A 24,405-nucleotide genomic window follows, 5' to 3' on the forward strand; every position below is an offset into this window, starting at 1 on the left:
TGCCCGGGGCTTATTCAGACAAATCGGTGATTGCTGCGGAGGCGAGCGAAAGGGTAGCTCGCCACACCACCGTCGCTACCACCACCGACGTCGACGCCGACGCCGATGCCGACTCCGACGCCGAAGCCGGCAGAGGAGGAGGAGAGGGCCGCGCGCGGCCGCCGCAGCCTTACTGGAGCAACGAAGACAGGGCTTTTAGCCCCGAAATCCGTGATGGAGATGGAGGCGAAAAGAGGACGAGAAAGATGGACGGATATAGATAGCATGGTAGCGGAGACGGGACGAGAATGCGGGGGTGCAAGTTTTCGGGGAGAGAGAGAAAGAGATAGAGTGAGAGAGAGAGAGAGGTAGAGAGAGAGAGAGAGAGAGAGAGAGAGAGAGAGAGTCAGAGAGAGCAGGAGGGAGGGAGGGAAGAAGACAGAAGGGGGATGGGAACGGACCGGGATCGTCGAGGTTAGAGCGAAGAAGCGCCGGCAGGGGGAAGGAGAGCGAAGAATGATTGTTTCCATGATTACAATGGAACGGAAGAGGAAGAGGGATGGAGGCTGGCCCAGGAAAAGGGTATGGGGAGCAATCTCTTAGCGCTAACGTAGATTCGTGGCCCAGGGTCTCTCGAAATATTACACTGGTGGGGCACGCCGGCGTACCCACCGGGGAATTTCGTAACTCCGCGGATAATGTGTGTCAGCCGTCGAACCTGTCTCACGGTCCCACGGTCCCACGGTTTCACGGTCTCCCGGAGAAATCTCGCGGTTCGTTTTCCGACGTAAGGAGCGGGACGCGCGGACAAGCGATAAGCGCCGTGGGGGAGGGGGAGGGGGGCGACGAGCTACGTGTCCTGGGTACCAGCGCGCGGATTGCAAACTGTCGCGGCACGCGGAGCACCCAGCTCCGCTTCGCGGGCAGAATTTGCGTATCCGCCGAGGTAGACCCCCGAAGCCCCGGCAACTGCGACAGGGGCTAGTTCGAATTTCAGCCGCGTCCCCCCTTCCCCTACCCCCGGTCCATCCCTCTGGTTCCGAGCCGGTTTCGGAGCCCTTCCGGCAGAAGAGATAGAGTCGCGCCAAGCCACGCCGAGCAATCTTCCTCGGAAGCAACCTCGCCGACGTAGAACGGTTCGAGTAACCCGGGGTAATCGCGCGCGCTGTCCGAAATTATGCAAAATACAGCGATCCCGGATATCCGATCGGGATTCGGAAGCTTTTTATCGGATAAGGCGGTTCGTTCCCGCGGGATGCTTCCGGCCATTATCCTGGAACAGGATCGAACCAGTCGTTATCTCTATCGGCGAGATTACGATTCCGCTGGCGACGTAATCGTTCCCGTCCTCGTTCCGCGCGCGACAAACTGTTGTTCCCCCCGTGACGAACTATACTTAAGACGTTATCGATTGTCCCCGGCGAAAGAGTTCGAACGCGGCTCGAATTTTGCCTCTTCGAAAGACTTATCCTCGACCGGGATGCGGAGATTCGTCGTTCGATCTCGTTGGAAGACGTCGAACGCGAAGAAGTCCGTTTAGGATCGTTTCGCGCGTCGCGACACGCGTACGCGATTCGACGCTCGGCGTTGTCTGAACGGTAGTCATCGAACGCGTTGTTAGAGCTCTTTCGCGCAGCGATTCGCGTACGATGGGTGCCGACCCTGCATGCAATTTAATGGGATCGTTCAGACGGCGATTCTCGAATATGCGACACAGAATATCGCATATTCTTATTTTGTGAATCGTCGATCGGTCCGTCGCTGACGACTACCTTCGGAATCTAGCTCGCAACAGAGTGCACTGAATCGCGAATCGCCAAGTGAAAGAGGTCTTGCGATCTCCATGATCGAGTAGAGTGTCGCGTCGTCGTCGCCGTCATCGCCATGATCGGCTAAAGGCTCCCGGCCCATACGGGCGGATACGTGGACATAGGGGACGCAGCAGAGCACGACAGTCGCTTCGGATTAATTAGCAAGTGCAGCGTTATAGATAACGCGTAGGAGATGCGGGAGTGGGCCAATGGGCGGGGGGCAAAGGGCGCGCGATACGACGTTAAATTGAACCTTTCGTTGGGCTGATTCCTGCGCCGGTCGAGTCGGTAGGGCGGTAGGAGATCGCCTGTAGGTAGACGACACATCACCGACTCGACCTCTCGACTAAAAGCAATTACTGCTGGTGGCTGTTTCCGCGTGGTCGACGCGGGGCCCATTTAGGCTCGCGGAAACACTCGACGGGACACAAGGGCGATACACGGCCGACATCGCGCCGTCTGGAGCCTGCTCCGAAAACCGATCATCTTGAACGCTCGATCGTCCTTTCGCGTTCGAAGCTATTGTTTCGATGATAACACTTTGGCGTACACGTGACTTCGCGACGATTTAAGTTATGAAATTCGATTCGACGCGGGTTTTTTTAAAAAAATGTATTATTAACAAAACACATTATTAACATCGTAATGACTCGTTTCTGATTTTTGCTCTTATAGTTCCTGATATTATCAAAATATTGCTAGGAGAAATTTTTAGGTACACTTCTTTATTAATGTACATATCGTAATATAAAATCGTAGGAAGTTTGAATAAATCAAGATCTTGGCATTGTTACAAAACAATATACGTTAGCAGCGTTTAGGGTCCGGTAAATCTAGTATTAATAGAGTAATTGCACTATTTTAAAAAATGTATCATAATTGCACTATTGAAGTGTATCACAGTTGCACTATTAACAGTGTATCACAATTGCACTATTGAAGTGTACCACAATTGCACTATTAAAAAAGTGTATCATATTTACGCCGTCAACACTTTGACTTCGGCGTCACCTATACGTGAGTGATAGAATTATTGAAAAATTAATTACACGCTAGCCTATCATAATTTCTCAATTTTGTCAAGATCCGCAATAGGTAAGAACGTTGTAAAAGTAATCGACGTCGTGTAATTTTGTTTTGCAACATGAATTTTATTGAATAAAATACGCGTTCCATCGAAAAGGAACTCGAACGTCGTTCTATGGCGCATCGTCTTTCGTCCGATCATTTCCGATCAGCGCCGGTTTCTAGAGGGTCGGTCGATTATTTATTCCTATTCAGATAGATGGACGACAAGCACCCGACAATTTCTCCTAATTGAAAAGTCTAGAAGAGGTGAAATGGAGTGAAATGGGGGAACCGCGGACGAAAGAGGCCGAGGCGGCCGGGGGGGTGTGTGTAACGGCGAATCGGTGCTATTTCGGAATGGCATCGTGACCGTAGCCGCGGAACGGGTTAAAGGCCAAATGGCACTGGCTCGTTTCATCGAAGAGTAGCGCGGTCACGGTTCCAGGACGGTAGTTTCGTAGAATGGATTCGCGTGAATACAAATCTGCGGTTATCGAATATTATTCCCTCGCGCTGCGGCGGCGTGTGTCCGTGTGTCCGCTTTAGCGACGCTGTTAAAAGCGCCGCGGCGTGAAAAATAATAGAAAATAATGGCGCGATTTCGAGCGACCCGATGCGATTCGGCCCGAAACCTCGCACCGAAGAATATAAATGCGTTTCAACGAGCGTCCAATCGGACGCCGCGGCGCATCCAGCGCGACGAGCGACGCGTGCATGTCCGCGACTACGAGACCCGTTCTCGCGCCCGGCCGAATCGACTTTAATTTCTAATTGACCGATTGTTTGGACATCCGTTATCCGGCCGGATCGATACCGGCACGGGATCGCGGAAAAATCGGCTCGCGACTATGTTTAATATCCTGCGACAACAAACATTTGTCGGTCCGACCGGCAGACATTTGCTTACGCGCGCGCGCGCGCGCGCGTGGGTGCATGCGTGCTCGCACTCGCGCCCCTGCTAAAACAAATTGTGCTCGCCGGCTCGCGCCGGTATTCACCGGAAATATTTTCAAAGTCCTAGGCGTTCGCCGGCGATTTTCTCGAAATAAAAATGCCGCATTTCTCTACGGTATTTCCATCGTGCGATGTTCACATTTTCGTACGCGAAACGGAATTTTCGAACATGCTTCGACCGAACGATGCGAACTTCTGAATTTTTTTTTTATGATACTGTTTGTTGGAAAATATTTGCCCGCGTATTTCTTTTTTATCGTCAATGTTCCGTCTCTTCCGTAGGAAGAGACAACAGACCTCGAGGGTGAAGACATTTATAGGATATTATTATATATATTATTATATATATAATATTATATATATTATATTATATATAATTTATATATATTTATATATATAAATATATATATATATATATATATATATATATATATATATATTATATTATTATATATAGATATTTTTTGAAATACGTCGAAAATTAAAGGATATAGAACAATGAACTTTTTTTTACATGTGTGTCTCTGATCGACAAATATAGCCACGCTAGAAAACTCCTTAAAAAAATTATTTGTTTAAAAGATATTTTAAAAGTACAATTTTCTTTCAGCTCTTCTTGTTAATTGTTCGTCCATTTTTATGTAAACACGTATGTGTGATCCGCGGACCAAACAGAGGGTACGTGTTTTTGAAATATTTTTGTTTTCGCAGTTCGAGAATAGTTATTACACACGAAACATTTCCGGATCTCGTAGTGGAGGGAACTACTCGCATATGTTCCGTAATGCATAACATGTATTTCTAACAACGTTTGCTTGTTAAATAGCCAAAGAAGAAACTGTACGTGTTAATGCTGTACATAAATTTCTGTAGCGTAGCACATACTGTGTGCGATTTTATGGTTGCTACCGTGCCCCGTTAATACGTACGGCATCTACTTCGGCCATGTTAAAAACCATTGTTCAAACAAATAATTTTTGGAGGAATATTTTAAGGTAAGCATTTACATTTGCCGATCAAAAAGCCATATTTTCCAGACGACTTAATATATAACATATATATATAATATACATATAACAATATTACGAAAGTAATATGGTTTCTACCCTCAACATTTAGGGTTGTTTTCACCCCGTGGACACGGATCGTTGCGAACAAACAAAAAATACCCGTCAAATATTTGTGTAACATATTAAAATTTCGTTGAAATCGGCTCAAAGATGTTCCCTCGACTAGTCGTTGTCGCCGAAGGCGACCAGCCGAATCGGAAGTTCGCTCGCGACGAATCCGCGTCTCTGTTGCCCGTTCGAGCGGTACGCGAACGTTTCCCGTTTCTCGTTCCTCGGGACGGATCGAGACATCGATCCTCGGACGATACTTTTCCGCGACGATTATTTTCATCGCGGCGCACCGCCGCGTTTCAAGTTCTCAGTGGATTTTCTCGGTAGACTTGCCGCCGAGCCCCGGCTAAATAAACTTTCGAAATTCTCCCAGAGGGTTTTGCCGTTGTTGCCGCGCAAAAAGCGGAAACCGCTGGCAGTCGCGCCGCTATCGAGGTAGCTACCGAAAACTTTGCACTCGAGAGCGGTCTTTTTTCCCGGCGAGCCTCGCTCTTCCACGCATCCGTGGCTCCGAGTACTACTTGAGAGCGGGACGGAATAACAAATCGAGGAAATTACGATAGATAGAAACTCGGGTGTAACGCGCGCGCGCGCTCGCTCTCTCTCTCTCCCTCTCCGAAACGATTCCCTTCGCGGCACGACTCGGTATGGTAGCGAGCAAGATCCGATAACGCCGGAAAACTCCGGAGACGCTGCACGTTGGCCCGGATCGAAGATCGGGGCGACATTTTTCGATAACTTTTCACCAGTGAAGAACATCTCGACGGAATTGGAAATTCTAACTAGAAATTTATTAAACCGAGCCCCACGCTACTCGGACTACAACCTTGCCATTCAACCCTTCTGTTCTACGCCGACGTCATTTCGTATCGAAAATTACACGTGGACGCACCACTCGAACGTCCCAAATACAGTAATGCCTCCCTAACTGGCGCTCAGATTGCGCACAAAAGTGGACAATTTGGGAAGAGGAGATACGATTATTCGAGCCTTGCAACTATTGTTGTTGACAATTCGTAACTATAGAAACGAACCGCAAGGCTCGAATAATCGTATCTCCTCTTCCCAAATTGTCCATTTCTGTGGTCAATCTGAGCGTCAATTAGAGACACATTACTATACAGGAAGTTCTCCCTAATTGACGCTCGGCTTTGACAATTTGGGAAGAGTAGATACGATTATTCGAGCCTTCAGGCTCGTTTTCGTAATTACCGATTGTCAACAAATATAAAAACGAGTCGCAAGGCTCGATTAATCGTTCCTCCCCTTTCCACATTGTCCATTTTTATTTCCAAGCTGAAGAAAAATTCTAGAACGATTCTAGCTTCCGAGCTTTCAAGTTTAGAACCTACGAGATAAAATTGCAGCGTTTTATTTATTTGTTTAGAGATAAAAGAAACCTATTTAATTAACACATTGACTGCCAAGCTTATTTTGAAGAAATCTGTTCTAGACTCCTATATTTATTTTCTTTAAATAAATAAGTAATAATAAGTACAAAATAATAAATAAATTCTTCTTTTGTTAGCAACGAACCTCTAACAAACGCGTTGTTCTGGGCGTCTATCACGAGATATCTCGTAATTGGCAGTGATAGGTTAAGTATTACATATTACTAGATTATGTAAAAATCTGTCTTGCTTGACTGATCTGTCTTGCTCGTCTTCTGTCTGCATCATTTGCAAGACACAGAAGACAAGCACAAACTTCAATCACTTCTCTAATCATTTTAATAAGTTGAAATTGATACAACGACGTTCTTAGTTTGTTTCAATCTGTCCACTGTTTTAAATGATATCTACTCATTTTTACCATAAATGCATAAAAATGCACGATCTACGTGTCACGAACTTAAACAGAAATATTACGTAATGAAGATTTAAGTGCGCGAGATGAATTATCAAAAAAATTAGCATACACATGAACCTTGTCGGCAAGCATGAATATACGGTTGTAACAATTAAAGAACCCGTAACAAGTAACATGTAACAATTCATGGTGACGAGGATATATGTATACTAGGTTCATTGCGTATAAAATTTTCAGTGACACTAGCGCATGATGTATGGCCAGTTAGAACTTTGTTAGCAAACAGAGCATTAGTTAACTCTTAACAGAGGGGTTGTATTTTCTCTGTCTTTCTTGTTTTCCCGGCATCACTTAAGAGAATTATTATTTATATTTATATTTTATTAAATCTGTACTATTTTTGATATAATTTTACTAAGTTATTTATCTACATGTCTGGTATTAATAAAATATTAATAAAGTATTAATGAAATATTAATAAAGTATTAATAAAGTATTAATAAAATATTAATATAAAGTGTTAATAAAGTATTAATAAAGTATTAATACTTTATTAATAAAATATTAATAAAGTATTAATAGAGTACAAATAAAAATTCAAGCAAAAAACGTAAATTGACGTCGTCAGTCCTAGAAAAAATGGACAAATATAAATTTACGTGACCGGTCCGTTAGGTATTAGCTTCCTTTTGTTTTCCAATTGTTAAGAGGTCCGGGCCGAGCAAAATGTTATCGTAATTGCGAGAGAATACAGGAATTTGGTTCCCATTATGCTAAGCGGCTAAGCGAAGGCGGCTGAGCTCTTTTCGGTAGGGGGATAATATCGGGGTAGAGCTATTCGCCGGATTCTCTATTTTCCGAAAGCCGTACAAAACTTCAATCGCAGTAACATCGCCGATGTGTTTTCAGTCGAGTTCGATCGTACGGCAAAAGATACGCTTCCGGACGGGAAGATAGAGCCCGTCATCAGAGTCCGTCGGTTGCGCGCCGAATGTCCCCGGGGAGAAGGAGAATTTTCGGGAAGCTTTTTCCGCGGGTTTTCTGGAAGAGTAGAATACAAGCCGCTGCGCGGAGAGCATCGTGCACGGCTCACGGTGCACGGCGGTGCCGTGGAAATCGGGGCCCCAGTGTGCGGCTTCAAAGCGATTCCCCTGTGCCGGTCGCTTTGATTCCGGGCTCCGTCTGTAAAAGACGTCTGGCGAAAGTAGAAGATTTATGGCTTCTGAAACTCCATCGGACATGTTTAGACGGAGTTTGGCGCCGCGCGAATTCATTAAGAGAGATTCGAAACGCTTCCTCCGTCGGGGAACGCGGACGTCGCCGCGTGTCAAGAGGCACGTTGCGTAACGTTTCTCACCTGAAATAAACGAGAATGCACGTCGTCGGGAAACACGTCCAGATCGTAAATCGATAACCAGCTAGCTATACATATAACATACACTGGCGGAGTGCTCGGTCGCGAGTCGCCGGTATAAATTGGACGCGTTCGAGTCCCGGCTCGAGGGCCGGGAGCGACGAGAGCATCGATATTTCCCGTTTCCTTGATTTTTCCTTCGGTACGTCGCGCGCCGAGCCGAAGGCGGAAAACGAAAGGGAAATAAAACTATACGTACAGCGTAGGCGGTAAGTCGGTAGTGCACGTAAAAGCGAAAGGTCGAAGGTGGGCCGTTCCGACGTCGCGATAGTAATCGAGATCGTTCCGGCACCCTTATTTATGGCCGGCCGAATTTCTCCCTTCCGCCGTAGGTTTCTGCATAAAAATCTCGTGAAGCCGGACAAATGCGAAACACAACGATCGACCTCCACGCCGAGAGGAAACGAGGTTGGATCGTCGTCGGGGGGGAAAAAAAGGGGGGAAGGCGCCGATACGAGACAAGCAGCGACAAGCGTCGACGAGCATCGGCTACGTGCCCGTAAAAAAGAAAATGGACGTCGTCTTCTTGCTCGTTTTTACGCGCGAGGGATTACCCGGTATAGCCCGACGGTAATTCATCTTCTCGGAGCTAACGACTCAAGTTTCCAGGAAACATACGAAACGCTCGTTCGATCATCGGACACTCGTGGAGAGGCGTCGTGACGCGCGAACGATGCGCGGAAAATAAATTAGCGCGTGAAGCTGTGCTCCGCCCGCCGCCCCGCGCCGTCTCGCCTCGTCGCTTTTCGTCAGCGGCGTGTTGCGTTCGCAGCCCGCGTTAACAGGCCGTTTCTCTAATGACATAACGTGACGACAAGCCGGGATCGTTCGCCCGTTCAATTTCCGCGACGAAACAAGAAACGAGGATTTCGATGACGGTCGATCTTCGGTCAGATTGACGGGAAGGGGGGATCGTCCGCGGTTCACAATTCACCGGTTCGCAGTCCGCGTTTCGCGGTTTACAGTTCTCAGGTTCCATCGAATAAATGATTGGACACGAGAGGCTGTGCCCGGAATTTCTACGAATTTCTGCCGCGGTTCGATCTCCGCGACTCCTTCGAGGACGCAGCCACCCCGGAGCACAAGGAAAGTTTAATTGCCGGCGTGACGCGACACTCGCCCTCCTCCTTTTGTTCGATTCCGAGTTTCCGCGCGATCGCCTCCCTCCCGAGTTCTTTCCATTCCTCGCCGCCGCGATTGTATCTTTTCAGTTTTCCCACGGTCTCCGCGAACCGGGGAGCTGGACAGCGATCGCGTTAGATCTCCGCGGATGGACTTCGACGTAAAAACCGCTCCGCGGAGCTTCGCCGCGGTTTCTTGCGAGCAGCGAACGTCACTCCATATTTTTTCGGGGTTGATCCGGCTTCCTGAGGAAAGCCGGTATAAGGAGGAAAAGAAAGGATTTCGGTGGCTCGAAAAGCTGCGGCGCGTGCTTTAAATGCCGTCGCGTCCCCACGTCCTTCTGCTTCTTCTGCTTCTGCTGCTTCCTCCACTCGTACCGTCGGGAAAGCTCCAAGAAAATCGGCGAGGGCTGTTACGAAACAGCGATAAGAAACCCGAGAGGCAGCAAGAGTCCGGCGAGAGGAGGACGGTCACCGGCCAACCGGAAACGGAGCTCCCCCGTTTTCGGTCGTCACGTCCCACTGATTTTTACTCGAGTTACAGAACACGAATATAAAATGTCCGGCGCGACCGTTCTTTGTTTTTATCTTGGCCGATGAACGCTCGCCCGCCGTATCTCGTATTCCCAACGGAATCTTTCTGGTCGAGCTCCGTTCTTTTCAATTTTCTTCGCCGCCGTTCCCCGTGGAAACTCTTCCCGAAATTTTCTAAAGCGTAGCCGACGGCGCCGTGAGCCCGCGGAAACGGTTAACTCTGATTTTGAAGGCGGAAGATCGCGCAGACAAAGAGAGATAAAGAGAGAGAGAGAGGGAGAGAGAGAGACTGGAGAAGAGTAGAATGGGGAACAGAAGGGGAAACGTACCGCGCGGAAAATAGAGGGACGCTTTAAATTCGCATGTGTTAGCACAACAATGGGTCAAAGGAGTTTCGCGCAGCGCGAAATCCCATCTCGCAGCGAAGAACGCGCCGACGTCGACGTCGACGTCTACGCCGACGCGGCAACTTTTGATCAACGACGACGACGCGCGTCCCTCGGACCGAGTTACGAGAATTCCCGCAAATTGGATTTCCTAGTCGCGAGGCAACTACGACTAGGCGAACTCGCGCGGAAAGGGAAAACCGACGCGAAAGATTGACGCTTTGTAGATCCGAGCCAAGCGGAGGGAGGGCGAGGCAGGCGAGGCGACGGCTGCGGCCTGTTCGCTCCAAAAGCGAACAAGCTCGTCTCGCGTGTCGACGCGCCCCTTGCAAAAACTAGCAAATTGAAACAATTTCGGAGGATACTTTGCGCGACTACGCTCCAGTTTCCGCGTTTTCTTTGGAAGGGCGGTCGTTTGCGCGCGGCCCGCAGGCTCGCGACGCGTTTCTCCGCTTCGCGTTTGCCAGCGTTTGGCCCCGTTTACCCGCGAATTCGAGCCGGGGCGAGGGATCGGCTCTCGCGTTTTTTGTTTTCGAGCGCGAGGAAACAATTCTCTTTAATTATTTCGTTCCGCGCTGCTGGCGATTCGGCTCGCCCGGTATACTGTGCCACCGTGCGCCCTGCAGTTTTGAGCACCAACAGGGTATGCCTGCCGAAATCACGCACCGGAAGCTAAACAAGGGGGCCCCGTCTACTATCGTAACCGAACCGAGCTCGAATCAAAATTTACTTTGCCAGAGATCGTTCGATCGTGCTTGTTGACGGTTCTGCGTGCTTTCTCGGCACGATGCCGTAACCAGGGCTTGCCATCCGGTTTTTAATACAAATCTCCGGATCTACAATTTTATTAACACATTATCGTTTTATTAACACATTATCGACTAAAAATAATCATTCTCTTGATCGTCTGAAATAAACAGAATAAACGAAGAAGGACTACAGTAATGTCTCTCTAATTGACGCACTAATTGTGCACGAAATTGGACAGTTTGAGAAGAGGAGATACAATCATTCGATCCTTGCAACTTGTTTTTATAGTTGTTGATAATTCGTAACTATAAAACAAGGCGCAAGACTCGAATTAATCGTATCTCCTCTTCCCAAATTGTCCATTTTTGTGCGCAATCTAAGCGTCAATAAGGGAGACATTGCTGTACTTAGATACATCTGCGGACATTGTAATGCGCCCATTCACAGAGGCACGTGTCTTATGTCTTCAATGCAGCAACATATCTTATAATTTGATTTAACTCCCTGATATTTTATGAATTATATCCATTTTTGTAAAGTGATGCAACATTCTTAAAATATGCCGGCCACACGTCACAGTTTTCGCACGAACAGTCCAGAATGTTTCCGGATTGGTAGAAAAAATGAATTAACAAAAAATTATTATCTGAACCCTCCGATGTCAAACTGGATCAAAATACCTCGCATATTTCTTCCGAAAGAGTTAAGAACATTTCGCAATGTCCAGCTTTGACGACCGAATCTCCGGTTGACGATTCGTGATACAGTAAATTCTCCCTAATTGACCCTCGGCTAGGAGACAAAAATGAACAATTTGGGAAGAAGAGCCTTGCGGATCGATTATTCGACTCTTTCGGCTCGTTTTTACAGTCGTCGACAATCGGTAACCGCAAAAACGAGTCGCTCGAATAATTGATCTCCCCGGATGGCAACCCTGATGGTCGTAACCATGACTATGACTATGAAATCTGAGCCCCATCCAGAAAATAAAATGAAAGTTCGAGCGAAATCGATCAGCTTTCGCAAAAGTTCCGAATCATTCGGTCGTTCCGAGAGAAACGCGACAAGCGCGCGCGTTTCCGCGTCGTCTTCCGCCCCGTTGGCTATTTAATCAAGTCCGCTTGCCATTCTGTTCCCGTTCTAACCCGCACTCATCCCGATATTACGCGCGTCACACTCGGACTAGAACATCGAGATAATTGTCGGGAACGCGGAGGAACGTAGGACGCGCGCGTTGCGATGTGTCGCGGGCTCGGCTCGGCTCGGCTCGGCGCGACGCGACGCGACGCGACGGTGATAATGTTAACGCAACGGAGCGTGTGTAACGGAGTGCTTCGCATTCCGTTGGTTTCGAGCCGAGAATGTGGCGCGTAGGAGGGCATGGAATGTCGGAAGAGCCGGTCGATTTAGGAGATCGGTTGATTGACGTGTTAAAACAAGACGCTTCTCTGTGTTTACTGTCTCAGGTGGGATGGCTCCGTGTGGAGGATAAGACGATATTGTCGATGGGTCAGCAGAAGGTGATCCACTCGCCCCGGTTCTCCGTCACGCTGGAGAACGCGAAGACGAAGAATCAGAGCCAATCGAGGGACGAGGAGGAGGCCACTTCGCAGCTGCACATTCGCCAGCTTCAAGAAGCTGACCGAGGCTGCTACATGTGCCAACTGAACACGAAGCCCATGTTGAGCCAGCTGGGATGCGTCGATGTCCTAGGTATGCCTAATTGCGCGTTATCCCGCATTCCGTGGCGGTCGGACGGCCACGGGGGCCGCGCGTGTTACTGTGTTTGCGGTCGCTCGGTCGAGACGTCGCACACGCACGTGCCGCGCGTTGCAAGGCACGCGACACACGCGGCAAACGCGGCACACGCACCGATTCCTCGCGGAATTACCATCGCGGTATTAGCCTCGCGGAATTAGGCTCCCCGGTATTAGCCTCGCTCCGAGATGGGGCTGGAAAATATGTCTGTCTCGCAGCCGCGATACGTTTCAATGGAAACGCTACACGTAGCCCGCATGCAGGCCGACTGCGACGCTGCGAGCCGATATATTTTCGAAATTTGATCGAAAGCTGCCTCGGACGAACCGTTTCCTACAAGACAATGCATGCTTCCATTCGAAAAAAAAACAGAAGAGACCGTAGAACTTCGAAACCTTCTACATCCACGGAGAAGTTCCGAATTAACCCTTATCGGCCGCAGGTTGACTGTCAAGCGCTTTACGTTTCCGAAATCTCGTTAAACGACTAGAAGTCTATTACTCGCGTGCGAAAGCTGCTTACAAGCCAACAGACGCCGCGAATAAATTGGAGTTGCCCGACGGATAGTCCGCTAAATAGTTGGAGGCGGCGAGGGTTGAGCGCTTCGGCGGAGCCGTTTCACCGGCGTCGGAAAGATTCTTCCGACGGAATTAACAGTTTCGAGAATATTTCAGTCCGGGAGACGCGGATGGTTCAGCCTGCATGCGGCATACGGCACGGTATTGCATTCGCCGTGTCGCCTTCTATTCGTTCCGCCGCTGCGTCTATCCTTCTCGCTGCTCTCTGTACCCGCACCCCGTGCGCCCCGCGTCGCGCGCCCCTATATCCCGGCGCCCAATACCCGGCACACGGATCCTCGGATGTAAGCGCGTGCAGCCGCGTGCAACCGCGTGCATGCGATTCATTGTACGACGGAGCGGGTGCGGACACCGCACCCACCAGGGGTGGAAAGGAATTCATTGAGAGCGGTGCGCCTACATCCTGCCGCCTGCTTGTTGCCTGCCTGTTCGCTGCCCGCTCTGCCAGCTGGCTATCCGCTGGCAGCCTGCATTCGTATCGAAAGACCGATCGGAACGAATGGAATGAAATTCCTTTGTGGGCTTAATGCGCGGGAAAGGTCCCGTTTCTTCCTTTCTGGGGGCCGACCCCGACCGCGACCGCGACCCCGACCCCGGCCGATCCCAATGCCGACCCACCCTCGCTGTTCCCGCGTCGGGAATATTTGTCCAAGTTGAATCCGTGTAATTGAAATGGCCTCGCAGCGTCGGCGCTCGGTCAAAAGAAGCGAGATTTCATCCCAAAAATGTGTTCCCTCCCCCGATAACACGGGCTCGGTAAACGCTGTTTAATTTTCCACGAGAACGGAACGTTTTAACCTGATTTTCGGCTCCCGGCCCGGCCCGAATCCTCAGTCCAATTTCCATAGCGGCCGTCACCGTCAGCGTGGCCGTCGCGCCGGCCGTCGGGACTCTGGCCTCGTGGCGCGTGTGCAATCTTGACGGGGGCCCGCGCGCGGTCCGAGAAGTTCGCGCGGGCCGGTAAATTCCGTGGCGACCGTGTAAATACGCGTTTAACGCTTTATTCGGCTGGCACGGGACGCCTCAAAACTCCAACTTCAAATTGAATTCGAAAGTTCCGACGGTTTTCGCGCGCGGAATGCAGCTCGCGCTTCTCCAATTTGCACTCGACTTTCTTTCGGGGCGCGACGGGACGGGACGGGACGGGGCGCTTGAGAAGGAAATTCAACTTGAGCTCGAGTCTGAAAAACTGCTTGCTCCGGAAGACCGGTGTGAAAATAACGCGCGGCGCGGCGATAAGGTAATGACAGACGTAAGACGGTAAGAACCGTCGTGGTTAGCCTCGAAGAATTGCTCGGATTCGTTGAAACTTGATTGTTTGCCCGTACGATTCTCGAGCGAGCCGAGTTGGTTGTTTCAGTACCGCCGGATATACTGAACTCCGGGACGTCGGAGAGCGAGGTCTACGTTCAGGAAGGCGAGAACGCCACCCTCTCGTGCAATGCTTCTGGAAGACCGCCACCTCGTGTGGTCTGGCGCCGCGAGAAAAATGGTTCCATACTTATGAGGAGAGGTCCTCACGATCCGCTGATACTGGGTAAGATATTACACTTTTATCTCGGGCCGGGAACTCTCGCGTTTCGTCGCGCCGCGTCGGCCCTTGTCGATGACAAACAACGTTCGATTCTTTTCTTTTTATTAATTCTCGACGTCGCCGCGCACCGTTGCGAGGGGCCCTTACCAAACGGCCAAATGGCAAAACGGCCAAGTAGCCGGAAGGCCGAAAGCCCGCCGTTCCTCATCGTGGAGCCGTTCGACCGGCTAACCCTTTAGCCAGCTATTGCAACGTTTCATTTATATACTTTTAATTCTCTACGATTCGTTAGTGCGCTCTATAACAGGATATGGGTCAGTTATTTGCTTTCCGTACTATAAAAACCACTCGGCGTTAATTGAGAATGCACGCTTTCGAAATCAGTTTGTTATTTTATTGGCACGCCTACGTCGATTTTCGATCACAATAGCAATTCTATTTTAGCCTGAATTGGGTTCGCGACCCTTGAACAACGACGAAACGTCGCTAAGCTTTTATTTTTATACGAGATTATGGATTACGCTACTTTTCCGGAGTTCCTCTTGAAACTTCTATATTATTAATTATTGCTTTTTTTCTCATTTATTGATATTTTATTTATATGCGTTATCATTGCCATGATTATCTTTACTTTTCCATTTATTTTATACCATATTTCTCTTTTTCCTTCCTCTTTAAACTTCTATATTATCAATTATTGCTTTCTTTCTCTCTTATTTCCATTTTATTTATGTTCGTTATTATTGCCATGATTATCTTGACTTTTCCATTTCTCTTATAATATATTTCTCCTTTTTCTTCCTCTCTAAACTTCTATATTATCAATTATTGCTTTCTTTCTCTCTTATTGCCATTTTATTTATATTCGTTATCTTTGCCATGACTATCTTTACTTTTCCATTTATTTTATACCATATTTCTCTTTTTCCTTCCTCTTTAAACTTCTACATTATCATTTATTGTTTCGTTTCTCTCTTATTGCCATTTTATTTATATTCATTATCATTATCGTTACTGTTGTACCATATTTCTCTTTTTTTTCTTCCTATCGTTCGTCGATCTTAAACTGTTTGTAGCAAAAGATTTTCCCTCGTTTATATACATATATGGATAAATATTATTATTATTATTATTACAAAATTCTCACTATTCCCGGTATGGTGGGAACAGATCGAGTCGTTGAAACGTCGTTAGCGGTATAATTTCGTTTACGAGGGTCGAGCATCGTTCGCCTAATTTTTTGGTAAAACGCCACGATCGTCGAGCCGTCGCCGCGGCGCGCCCAGGAGTTTCGCCCGGTCGAGTGGTAATTAAAATTCGGATCGAAGACACGTCGCGGAAGGTCCCCGCAGTTTCGAGAACTAATTATCCAAGGTGTCTGCGCGAGATGATTCGCCGTCGGGATCCGTTTAGCGGGACACGAAGACGTCGTAAATTCGCGGATGCCGATCGAAAGCAATTACGCGCCGGGGCATGTCCCATCGAATAGAGATTAGTTCGCCCGCGATGACTTTCAATATCTTTCGGGTGGTCTCTCCGCGCGTGTGGTTCACCGGCCGATGTTCGACCGATTCGGTACCGGCATTCGTCCGCCGACGTATCCGCAGACGTCGACGCGGACGCGCTTTTCGCGCGAGTGCCCGATAAATTCGTTAATCGGCCGTTAATATTCGTTAACGGGACGAATCCTCCCGGGCCGGCGTCGACGAATCGTGTCCGCGCAATATTTCCGCGGCGGTCGGCGCTGTAACAAAAATAAATGCCCGCCGGCGAATAATGAATCCTCCATTTTCGATGGATCTCATTAGGCCGTGCGCGAGCAGCGGACGCGTTTTATCCGAATCGCGGGACGAGCCGATGATTTATGTCGCTCGATCAGTCGATGTTAATGCAATTCATCGCGTTTCATCGATCGCTGAAACGTCGCGACCACGCGTGTACACTTGAACGATAATACCGGCGTGCATCGACTGGGACGGAATAGGGGGACGACGGAATGGGACGCGACGCCCTTCTGCGTCCACGCGTTCCCGTTAACTCCGCCGCAATGCTGGCCGGGAGTTATCCGTCGAGTTCGCGTTCTATTAATTGTTCGTTGGACACGAAATCCTCTTAACGCGTTCACCGCGGCACACGACTAAGCAAACTTGTCCCCGGAACTACGCTAAATGTCTCGCGGAGCACCGTTTAACGCTCGATACGTACCCGCTCCGCTCGGTGCCGGAGAATTGAAATCGCAATCGAAATTCCGAAGGGCTTCGGAAGCTTTTCTCATCGAACAGGTTTCTTTTTTCATCGAACAGGTTTTTACCTTTCGGTTAGTTCGCGAGCGTCGGAGATTTAGGGTATTTAGTGCGCGGCGGCCGGGTCGTTCGAACGCGGACCACCTATTTTCCTGTAATTCGGTGTACGCGTAAACGCTGGCCGGGCGCCAGCGATATGTATACGAGCACGAGAGCTTTCAACAAGATATTCATACGATGCGCGATTTTCTAGTGGACAACCAGTCTGGCGAGAAGCTGGAATTAACCAGGGTAGACAGGAGGCAAATGGGGGCTTATCTTTGCATAGCCAAAAACGAAGTGCCTCCGGCAGTCAGCAAGAGAGTCTATCTGAAGGTTAATTGTGAGTACCTTTGAACGGCCGATCGCTAAACTTAAATAACCGCGGAACTTAAATAACCGCCGCGCGGTGCTCAATTAAGCGCCGCTCGGCGGCCCCCGCCTGTTTATCAATTATTATTTTTCGACGGAGAGCCGCCGACGAAAAAGCTATTAAGCGGCCGGCTAACCCGCGAGCCCACAAATCCCACCTCTGTCAAAGCCAAAAGACTTTGAGACCGCGATCCAACAACCATGATTGGATTTCACGGTTCGAGGCTGCCTGGGTCCGCCGCATCATTTTATTACCGTATAATCTTGTTCCTTTTCTTATCTTCGGTCCAACATCAGCATCTTCGCTTCGCAATATTGTTGCTCGTCGACATCGATGCTCCTTCCCGATTTGCTGCTGGCTCAGCACTGCCCTTTAGAACCTCATTCTGCTCGTCGAGATTCAGCGCGATCGACCCCTCTCTTACGGGTCACTTCAAATTCTAAACGACAATAGCGATCAAATAGACCTATTTGCAGCCAATATCGCAAAATTCAAGACGAGTTTGCATGAACTGTTCACCCGAACCGCAGATTCGCTGATTCTGCATTAATAATAATGTTAGCCTCTTGTTTTCTCTGTCTCGTAAAAGATAGGTTTTTACCCGTTTATATACATATATATACAGGGTGTCCTAAAATTATTGTATTTCCGGGAACTGAGGGGTTCATGAGGTCATTTAAAGTAACTTTTTCCTTAGCGAAAATGCAATCCACAGCTTCGTTTACGAGTTATTAACGAAAAACAGTGTCCAATGAGAGGCGAGATCAGCTGGCGCGTGGCGGGCGAGCCAATGAACGGAACAGGGCTTCGTGCGCTCGTTGGCTCGACCGCCTCGCGTTAGCCGAGCTCGCTTCTCATTGGTCAGTGTTTTTCGTTAATAACTCGTTAACGATGCCTCGGAGCGCATTTTTGTACAGGAAAAAGTTAAATCAAATGATCTCAGGAACCCCACATTTTCCGGAAATGCCTTAATTTTGAGACGAAATTATATAATACATATAAATGAATAAATATTCCGTGAACGTAATCTTTCAGTCCCGCCCAGCGCGAAGGCGTCCAACGGGCTGTTGGGTTCCCAACTGGACATGGACGTCTCCTTGATCTGCGCGATCGAGGCTTATCCGAACACGATTAACGTGTGGACAAGGAACAACACACTCATCCCGAGCGGGTACGTCCTTACATATTTTAGGCGATAATAAGTCGAGTCGAATTGTATCGAAGCGAATCGAATCGATTTCGGTCTGCTCGTTATTTACACGGGATAGAGGCCGGTGGTCGCCATCGGCCGAATCGATGTCATCTAAAGTGTAGGGGAAAGTGGGCATCCCGATCGCTAAAGCTAACCGATCTGTCAACGCAGCGGCAGATACGAGATCTCCGAGCGGAAACACCCGGACGAGGAATGGAAGAGGACGATCGAGCTGAAGATAAAGCGGTTGAAGAAAACGGATTTGGGAGAGTACACGTGTTCTGCGTCCTCGAGCACGGGGACGGACGTGGCTACGATTAGCGTGACCGGTGAGTCGTTTGGATCGGGGATTATTCCGACCATGGGGGAGCGGCCGATCGTGTTAAGGAGTCTTTAGCAAACTAAGTTCCCCACTTCGCGTTTCTTCTATCGCGGTCGATCTGACCGCGATCGAACGCGATAGGCGGGATTAAGTTTGCCGGTTTAACGCTTGTGCCAATAACCAAAATTCACGACGTTGTTCCACAACCGGGGCACCTCTGACAGGACACAATAAGCTCCTGTATCACGTTGACGTGATGTACAAATAACAATAAATATTTAAACATTCATTTTTATCCTTCCTACACTGTCTATCCTTTTCTGCTGTAAGGGTGCCCGGAGTTATTGGACATATATCAAACTTCATCGTCCAATTTCGGTACTTTTCTGATTACGAAATTGTAGACTCGAAACGTATATCGATGGGAAATTTATTATCGGGAATAAAATATAATATCAATAATATATATATAATATATATTTATTATATTTATTATATTTTATAATATATTATTATATAATAATAATAATAATAATTTATATAATATATTTTATTATATAATAATAGACTCGAAACGTATATCGATAGAAAATTTATTATCGGGAATAAAATATAATATCAATAATATGTATATAATATATATATAATATATATATATATATATATATTATTGATATTATATTTATATAAATAATATATTATTATATATTATTATATAAATAATATAAATAAAATATAATTTATTATCGGGAAATATTTTATCGGGAACAGAAAATATTTCGAGCGCAATGTGCAAAAGGTGCTCGATTATTGGCACAAGCGTTAAACGAGCTTCGTTCCGTTCTGGAAAATGAAGGTAAAGAAATGTCTCGAGCGATTCGTTCCGGGATTGTTCGCAGAGGTCGAGCTGGCGACGCCGCCCACACCAGCGACCTCCGCCAATTGGAAGAAGCCGAGCAAGTCGAAGTCGAAGTTTCTTCAGGCGACAACGATCAACCGGGTCTTCCACCAAATGAGCACGCCCGCGATGCAGAAGAGCACCGCGAGGATAGTCTACAGCAAGCACCAGAGCACGACGACGACGCCGGACCCCCGGGCCCCGTTCATCAAGGACGAGACGGTGTTCAAGAGCCGGGAGAAACCGAACGCGACCGCGAAGAGCCGCGCGATCCTCGCGAGAGGATCGCCGATCGACGTTCCGTTCTACGCGATCTACGCGATCTGTACCGTACTCTACCCGAGCGTCCGATAAGAACCGGCATCGCAATGTGCAACGAAACGAAACGATACGGAACGAAAGAAACGACACGCCACCCTTCCGAGCCCCGGCCCCGCGACCGGTTTCGGGGATCTCGCATTCGGGGCGAGTCGAATCGAGTCTAGTCGAGTCGAATCGTATTTCAGATTCGAACGCGAGGAACACCGCGCAACACCGTCTTCCGTCGGCGCGTTTCCCGAACAAACGATCGGAAGGAGGAATCGCAAACTCGGAAGTTTTAATTGAACTCACCGAGGGCAAGTTTCTTATTGCGTTCCGAGGACGAGGACGAGGACGAAGACGAGAACGTAAACGACGAAGACGAAAACGGACAAGAAGACGAAGACGATGACAAAGCGCGCGAGCTCCCTCGTCGGCGACGATACACCGAGTATAATCGATCTCTCGTCACGGACCAGCGCCGTCGCGAAATACTGTTGCAAATTTTAAGAGATAAACGCTTACGAAGGTATTTTTTATGAGCCTTTTATCCGTTTCTGAACGCGGAGGAGAGAAGAGACAGGCGGAAGGGGGAGGGGAGTAGTTCGTGAGCGAAAAGAAGAAAAAACAGAAGAAAAACAGCGTGTTCTTCGGTTGGACTGAATGTTGCAACGTTGCCGAATATTTTTTTAACGACGAACGAGTGGAGAGTGGGAGGCCGGGATATATTCAATTGAAAACTCTGATTTCTCGTCTGTGGGGTTACTAGATGTTACGATGTGATTTTTATAATGTTAGCGTCGAAAGCCTTACCACATGCAGGGTGTCTATCTCAAGTGGGCCACCAGTGTCATTCACAAAAGGGAAAAGTCGTTCGGAAACGTAGGGACATGGTAACATGGAAACATGGGACACCGACAAATTCACCGGAAACCACGAACATTAACGTTAACGGAAATCGAGGACAACCAAACGATAAAAGCAGAACGGGACACCGTGAACCGATTACTCGCTCGTTTTCAAATTATTTCAGCAATGGCAGTGGCGATCCAGTTCAAATGAACATCCGTTAATATATATATATATATGTATGTATACCGTTGCGCCGTTACGCTATTACGTCGTTACGTCGTTACGCCGTTACGTGATAATTATTCTCAACGATTAATTAAGTATTCTACCGTTTCCCGTAAGATTCGCGCGGTGCCGCGAATCGATCCACCTCGAGGGGGGTGACTCGTCGAATCGGTCCACGAATTTAGACATTTTCAATTTCCAACGAATCCAATTCCAGTTCCATGATCAAGCCTACTGTCTATACATTCGATTTCCGTCGATTCGCTGCAACAATATTTCATTCGAACTTAACACAGCTTTATTATTATAGTCTCGCGCATTTCTCGTATTTTCCGAGAGATAACGAAGCATCTTTCGGAGCTGGCTTATCGTTAGCCGATAAATAGACGAATGCAACGACAATACACGCAATACATGGATATCGATCGCTTGAGTTTACATCCCGAGTCACGTCAAAATATTAACAGAATTCCTGCTAGACGAGTCGCCCCCCTCGAGCAACTATTCGATTACACTCGAACGCAGACAAATAATTAGCATACTAATTTGTACGTAAGGGATAATAAGATATGTTTGTTCAACGGAACGACGAAGCAAGGGAACCGAGATCGAGATCGTGATCGAGATTGTAATCGTAATCGTAATCGTAATCGGGATCAGGTTCAAAGATTATCGGGATCGTAAATGGCAACAGGATGAATGTAAACGAATCATATCTAAGTCAGATTCATATCCGTAGGGCATATAGGATCGTACTCTATATTTTAGGAAGATACTAGACCCTACTTTTATTATTTTCTTGTATTTTTTTAATTACCCGTAGAGCGAATAACGTACCTCATATGCCAATAATTCAAACGAGACCACGATTTAAACGTAATCGACGTGGTTGACTGCGAGGAATCCGCCAAACATTCGAGCAGTTCGATTAAGTAACGATAAGTCTGTTGAGTGAACGAGGTTTACTTGTTGTACTTGTTTGTTTCTCTCTGTATTTGTTCGCTAGTCGAAAATCCTAAGGACACGTGGATTTCAATACGCGTATTTATTTGCGACACACGAGAACGAACGCAACGATACACCATGTACACGTACACCCGACTATAGTTTGCTTTTAAAAGGGATCGACAATAAGTGTTCCTGAACAGATTGCGATTTCTAATAAGTTCTCCTTTTAAATGTTCCTCGCAAAACACCGCAAACCATATCTCGCTCTGTAATTTCGGATCGGTGTGCGAAATGGTGCTGGTAGAGAAGCTTCGCGATTCTAATCGCTGCGGATCAGATTTTTAAACGGAGGAAACCCGAAGCTTTCTACCGATAATATGCGATTCTCATGAATGTCTTCTATTACAGAGAAGTATAGGTTTTAGTCGCAGTGCGTGGTATATTGTCTTCGGAATAGTAGCATATCCGCGAGGTAAACGAACGAATCGCATATGTTGAATATACCTATTTAACAGATACTGTATATCATGAAACACTGCTCAATATAACGACTCTACAATAACTATATTAATTACAAGAATGTTGTTGTTTATAGAAGAAAAATATATTACGGAAATACGAAGAGAAAATGTGCTCAAATTGGATAATTATATAGCTTTGGAGAAAAGGACGTGTTGACAAATAAAATGTACCATGCAACCAGCACAGATACCAGTCCCTGTTTACCTTCTTTTACACGTTAACGCATTTCCTATGGCGGTCCTCTGATAAGAGACCCGTTTTGCTCGCAGAAAACGATGTTTTACTTTCATCTTATCGGCAGCAGATATGTTAAGCTTACTTTTCACAATTTACAACTTAAATTTACTTTTATAAAACACGGCTAGAACGTATCAGCTTTTTTATTATCGTTAAAACCCATTGTTATTACAACCGATGTAATCGAAACACAGACTCACTTTTCACATGTCCATACAGCACTCGGACTTCTCACGACCAAAAGAGAATGCTGAATGCCATTGCAACGCAACAAATAGCCACGTATGGACTTTTCCTTTCACCGATCCTAGCACACTTCCAGAATGTACCCTGTATACTGGTAAATAAATATTATTCGTACCTTAATATTTGCGTTCTTCACATGTATTACTACTTATGTTTCTCTGTATTTACGAGTTATGATAAACTTACCCGACTCTCTTCATACGATTATCCATAAAACTGGGCGCAAATCCTTTGACATAAGTGCAGGTACATATCAGCAACAGAAATACTGTTAGCAGACTCTGAAAATTAAACAGGGCAGACTACGGGGCCACCCGAAACAAACTTTTAGAATGACTTTGATCGACCAACGGCTAGGTTATGTTATGATCACCGCTTATTTTTGACTATGCGCCATTTTATTCGTATTACAACTCAGAAGTGATTGAAGCAATGATCTTACCATCACGATTCAAAGATGATGAGGGCAAATCCTTAGAAAATGCTTCGGATAATCGAGTCACATGTAAATGTCAGCAAATTTGACGTGTGCGTTGCAGCAGAAGCCAACCGGTTCCACGGGTAAGTAAATATGTACCAGTAAATACGTAAATACTAAGCAAATGCAACAGGCGAAAAAGACCAAAAAGACACTATGTATTTATTAGCAGCCGTTTCTATGTAAGTCCCCAGACAATGCATCATGCGTTTTCATTGGTTTTCATTGGTTTTCACTAGAGACAAAATGTTATGTTGTTTTTCAGAAACCAATTTCCAGTACACATACCCGTGTGAATAGACTTATTGTGAAATAGCACATGCGCACTCAAGTTTATCCACCAGGAACATAGCTCCAAAACTACTTGTATGAATGCCTAGTGACATTATCTACGGATCAAAAACGCGCAAAATTTAAATTATGTCGCAGATAAGATAAATACAAAAGTCTGTTCTCGTAGGTCTTAGTTCATAGACGACGAACTATTTCACTTATATTTGGTGCAATGAAAGTATTTGTGTACGTATATATTTGTTAAATATTGTTTTCTACTATATATATCATAATTCAAATATTGCCGCGTTTTGAAACGTTCATAATTTCTCGCATGTAATAGTGTACATAGTCTCTTCTTCTTTATTCATCCAACGACCTAAGCATAGAGAATAAGATAGAAATATGTATCAACTGTGAAATGAAGTGACAACACGACA

At 47.0% G+C, this 24,405-nt stretch overlaps 2 protein-coding genes across 2 annotated transcripts in view; one reads left to right on the forward strand and one right to left on the reverse strand.

Annotated features, from left to right (window-relative positions):
- Window positions 1-22,916, forward strand: part of LOC117229476 (lachesin) — a 69,376-nt gene extending 46,460 nt beyond the window's left edge. Inside the window, exons 4-9 of the mRNA XM_033485970.2 lie at window positions 12,414-12,660; window positions 14,644-14,820; window positions 17,314-17,442; window positions 18,508-18,643; window positions 18,836-18,993; window positions 19,886-22,916. Of these exons, the coding sequence (XP_033341861.1) occupies window positions 12,414-12,660; window positions 14,644-14,820; window positions 17,314-17,442; window positions 18,508-18,643; window positions 18,836-18,993; window positions 19,886-20,238 (1,200 nt within the window). The 3' untranslated portion in view covers window positions 20,239-22,916. The remainder of the gene's footprint in view (window positions 1-12,413; window positions 12,661-14,643; window positions 14,821-17,313; window positions 17,443-18,507; window positions 18,644-18,835; window positions 18,994-19,885) is intronic.
- Window positions 22,917-23,093: 177 nt separating this feature from the next.
- On the reverse strand, window positions 23,094-23,930 carry ksh (transmembrane protein 167A-like protein ksh). Its single transcript, XM_033485974.2, has 3 exons — window positions 23,657-23,930; window positions 23,401-23,516; window positions 23,094-23,305 (listed from the first exon to the last, which is right to left on the reverse strand). The coding sequence occupies exons 1-3, from the start codon at window positions 23,657-23,659 to the stop codon at window positions 23,200-23,202; spliced, it is 225 nt and encodes a 74-aa protein (XP_033341865.2). The 5' UTR covers window positions 23,660-23,930; the 3' UTR covers window positions 23,094-23,199.
- Window positions 23,931-24,405: the final 475 nt, after the last annotated feature.

This window comes from Megalopta genalis, chromosome 3 (genome assembly GCF_051020955.1).
Source record: "Megalopta genalis isolate 19385.01 chromosome 3, iyMegGena1_principal, whole genome shotgun sequence".
Taxonomy (NCBI): Eukaryota; Metazoa; Arthropoda; class Insecta; order Hymenoptera; family Halictidae; genus Megalopta; species Megalopta genalis.

Excerpts from the sequence above, each read along its gene's own strand:
- ksh (XM_033485974.2), bottom strand. Across the intron at positions 23,306-23,400 it reads AATCGTATGAAGAGAGTCGG|TATACAGGGTACATTCTGGA; the intron begins GTAAGTTTATCA and ends TTTATTTACCAG.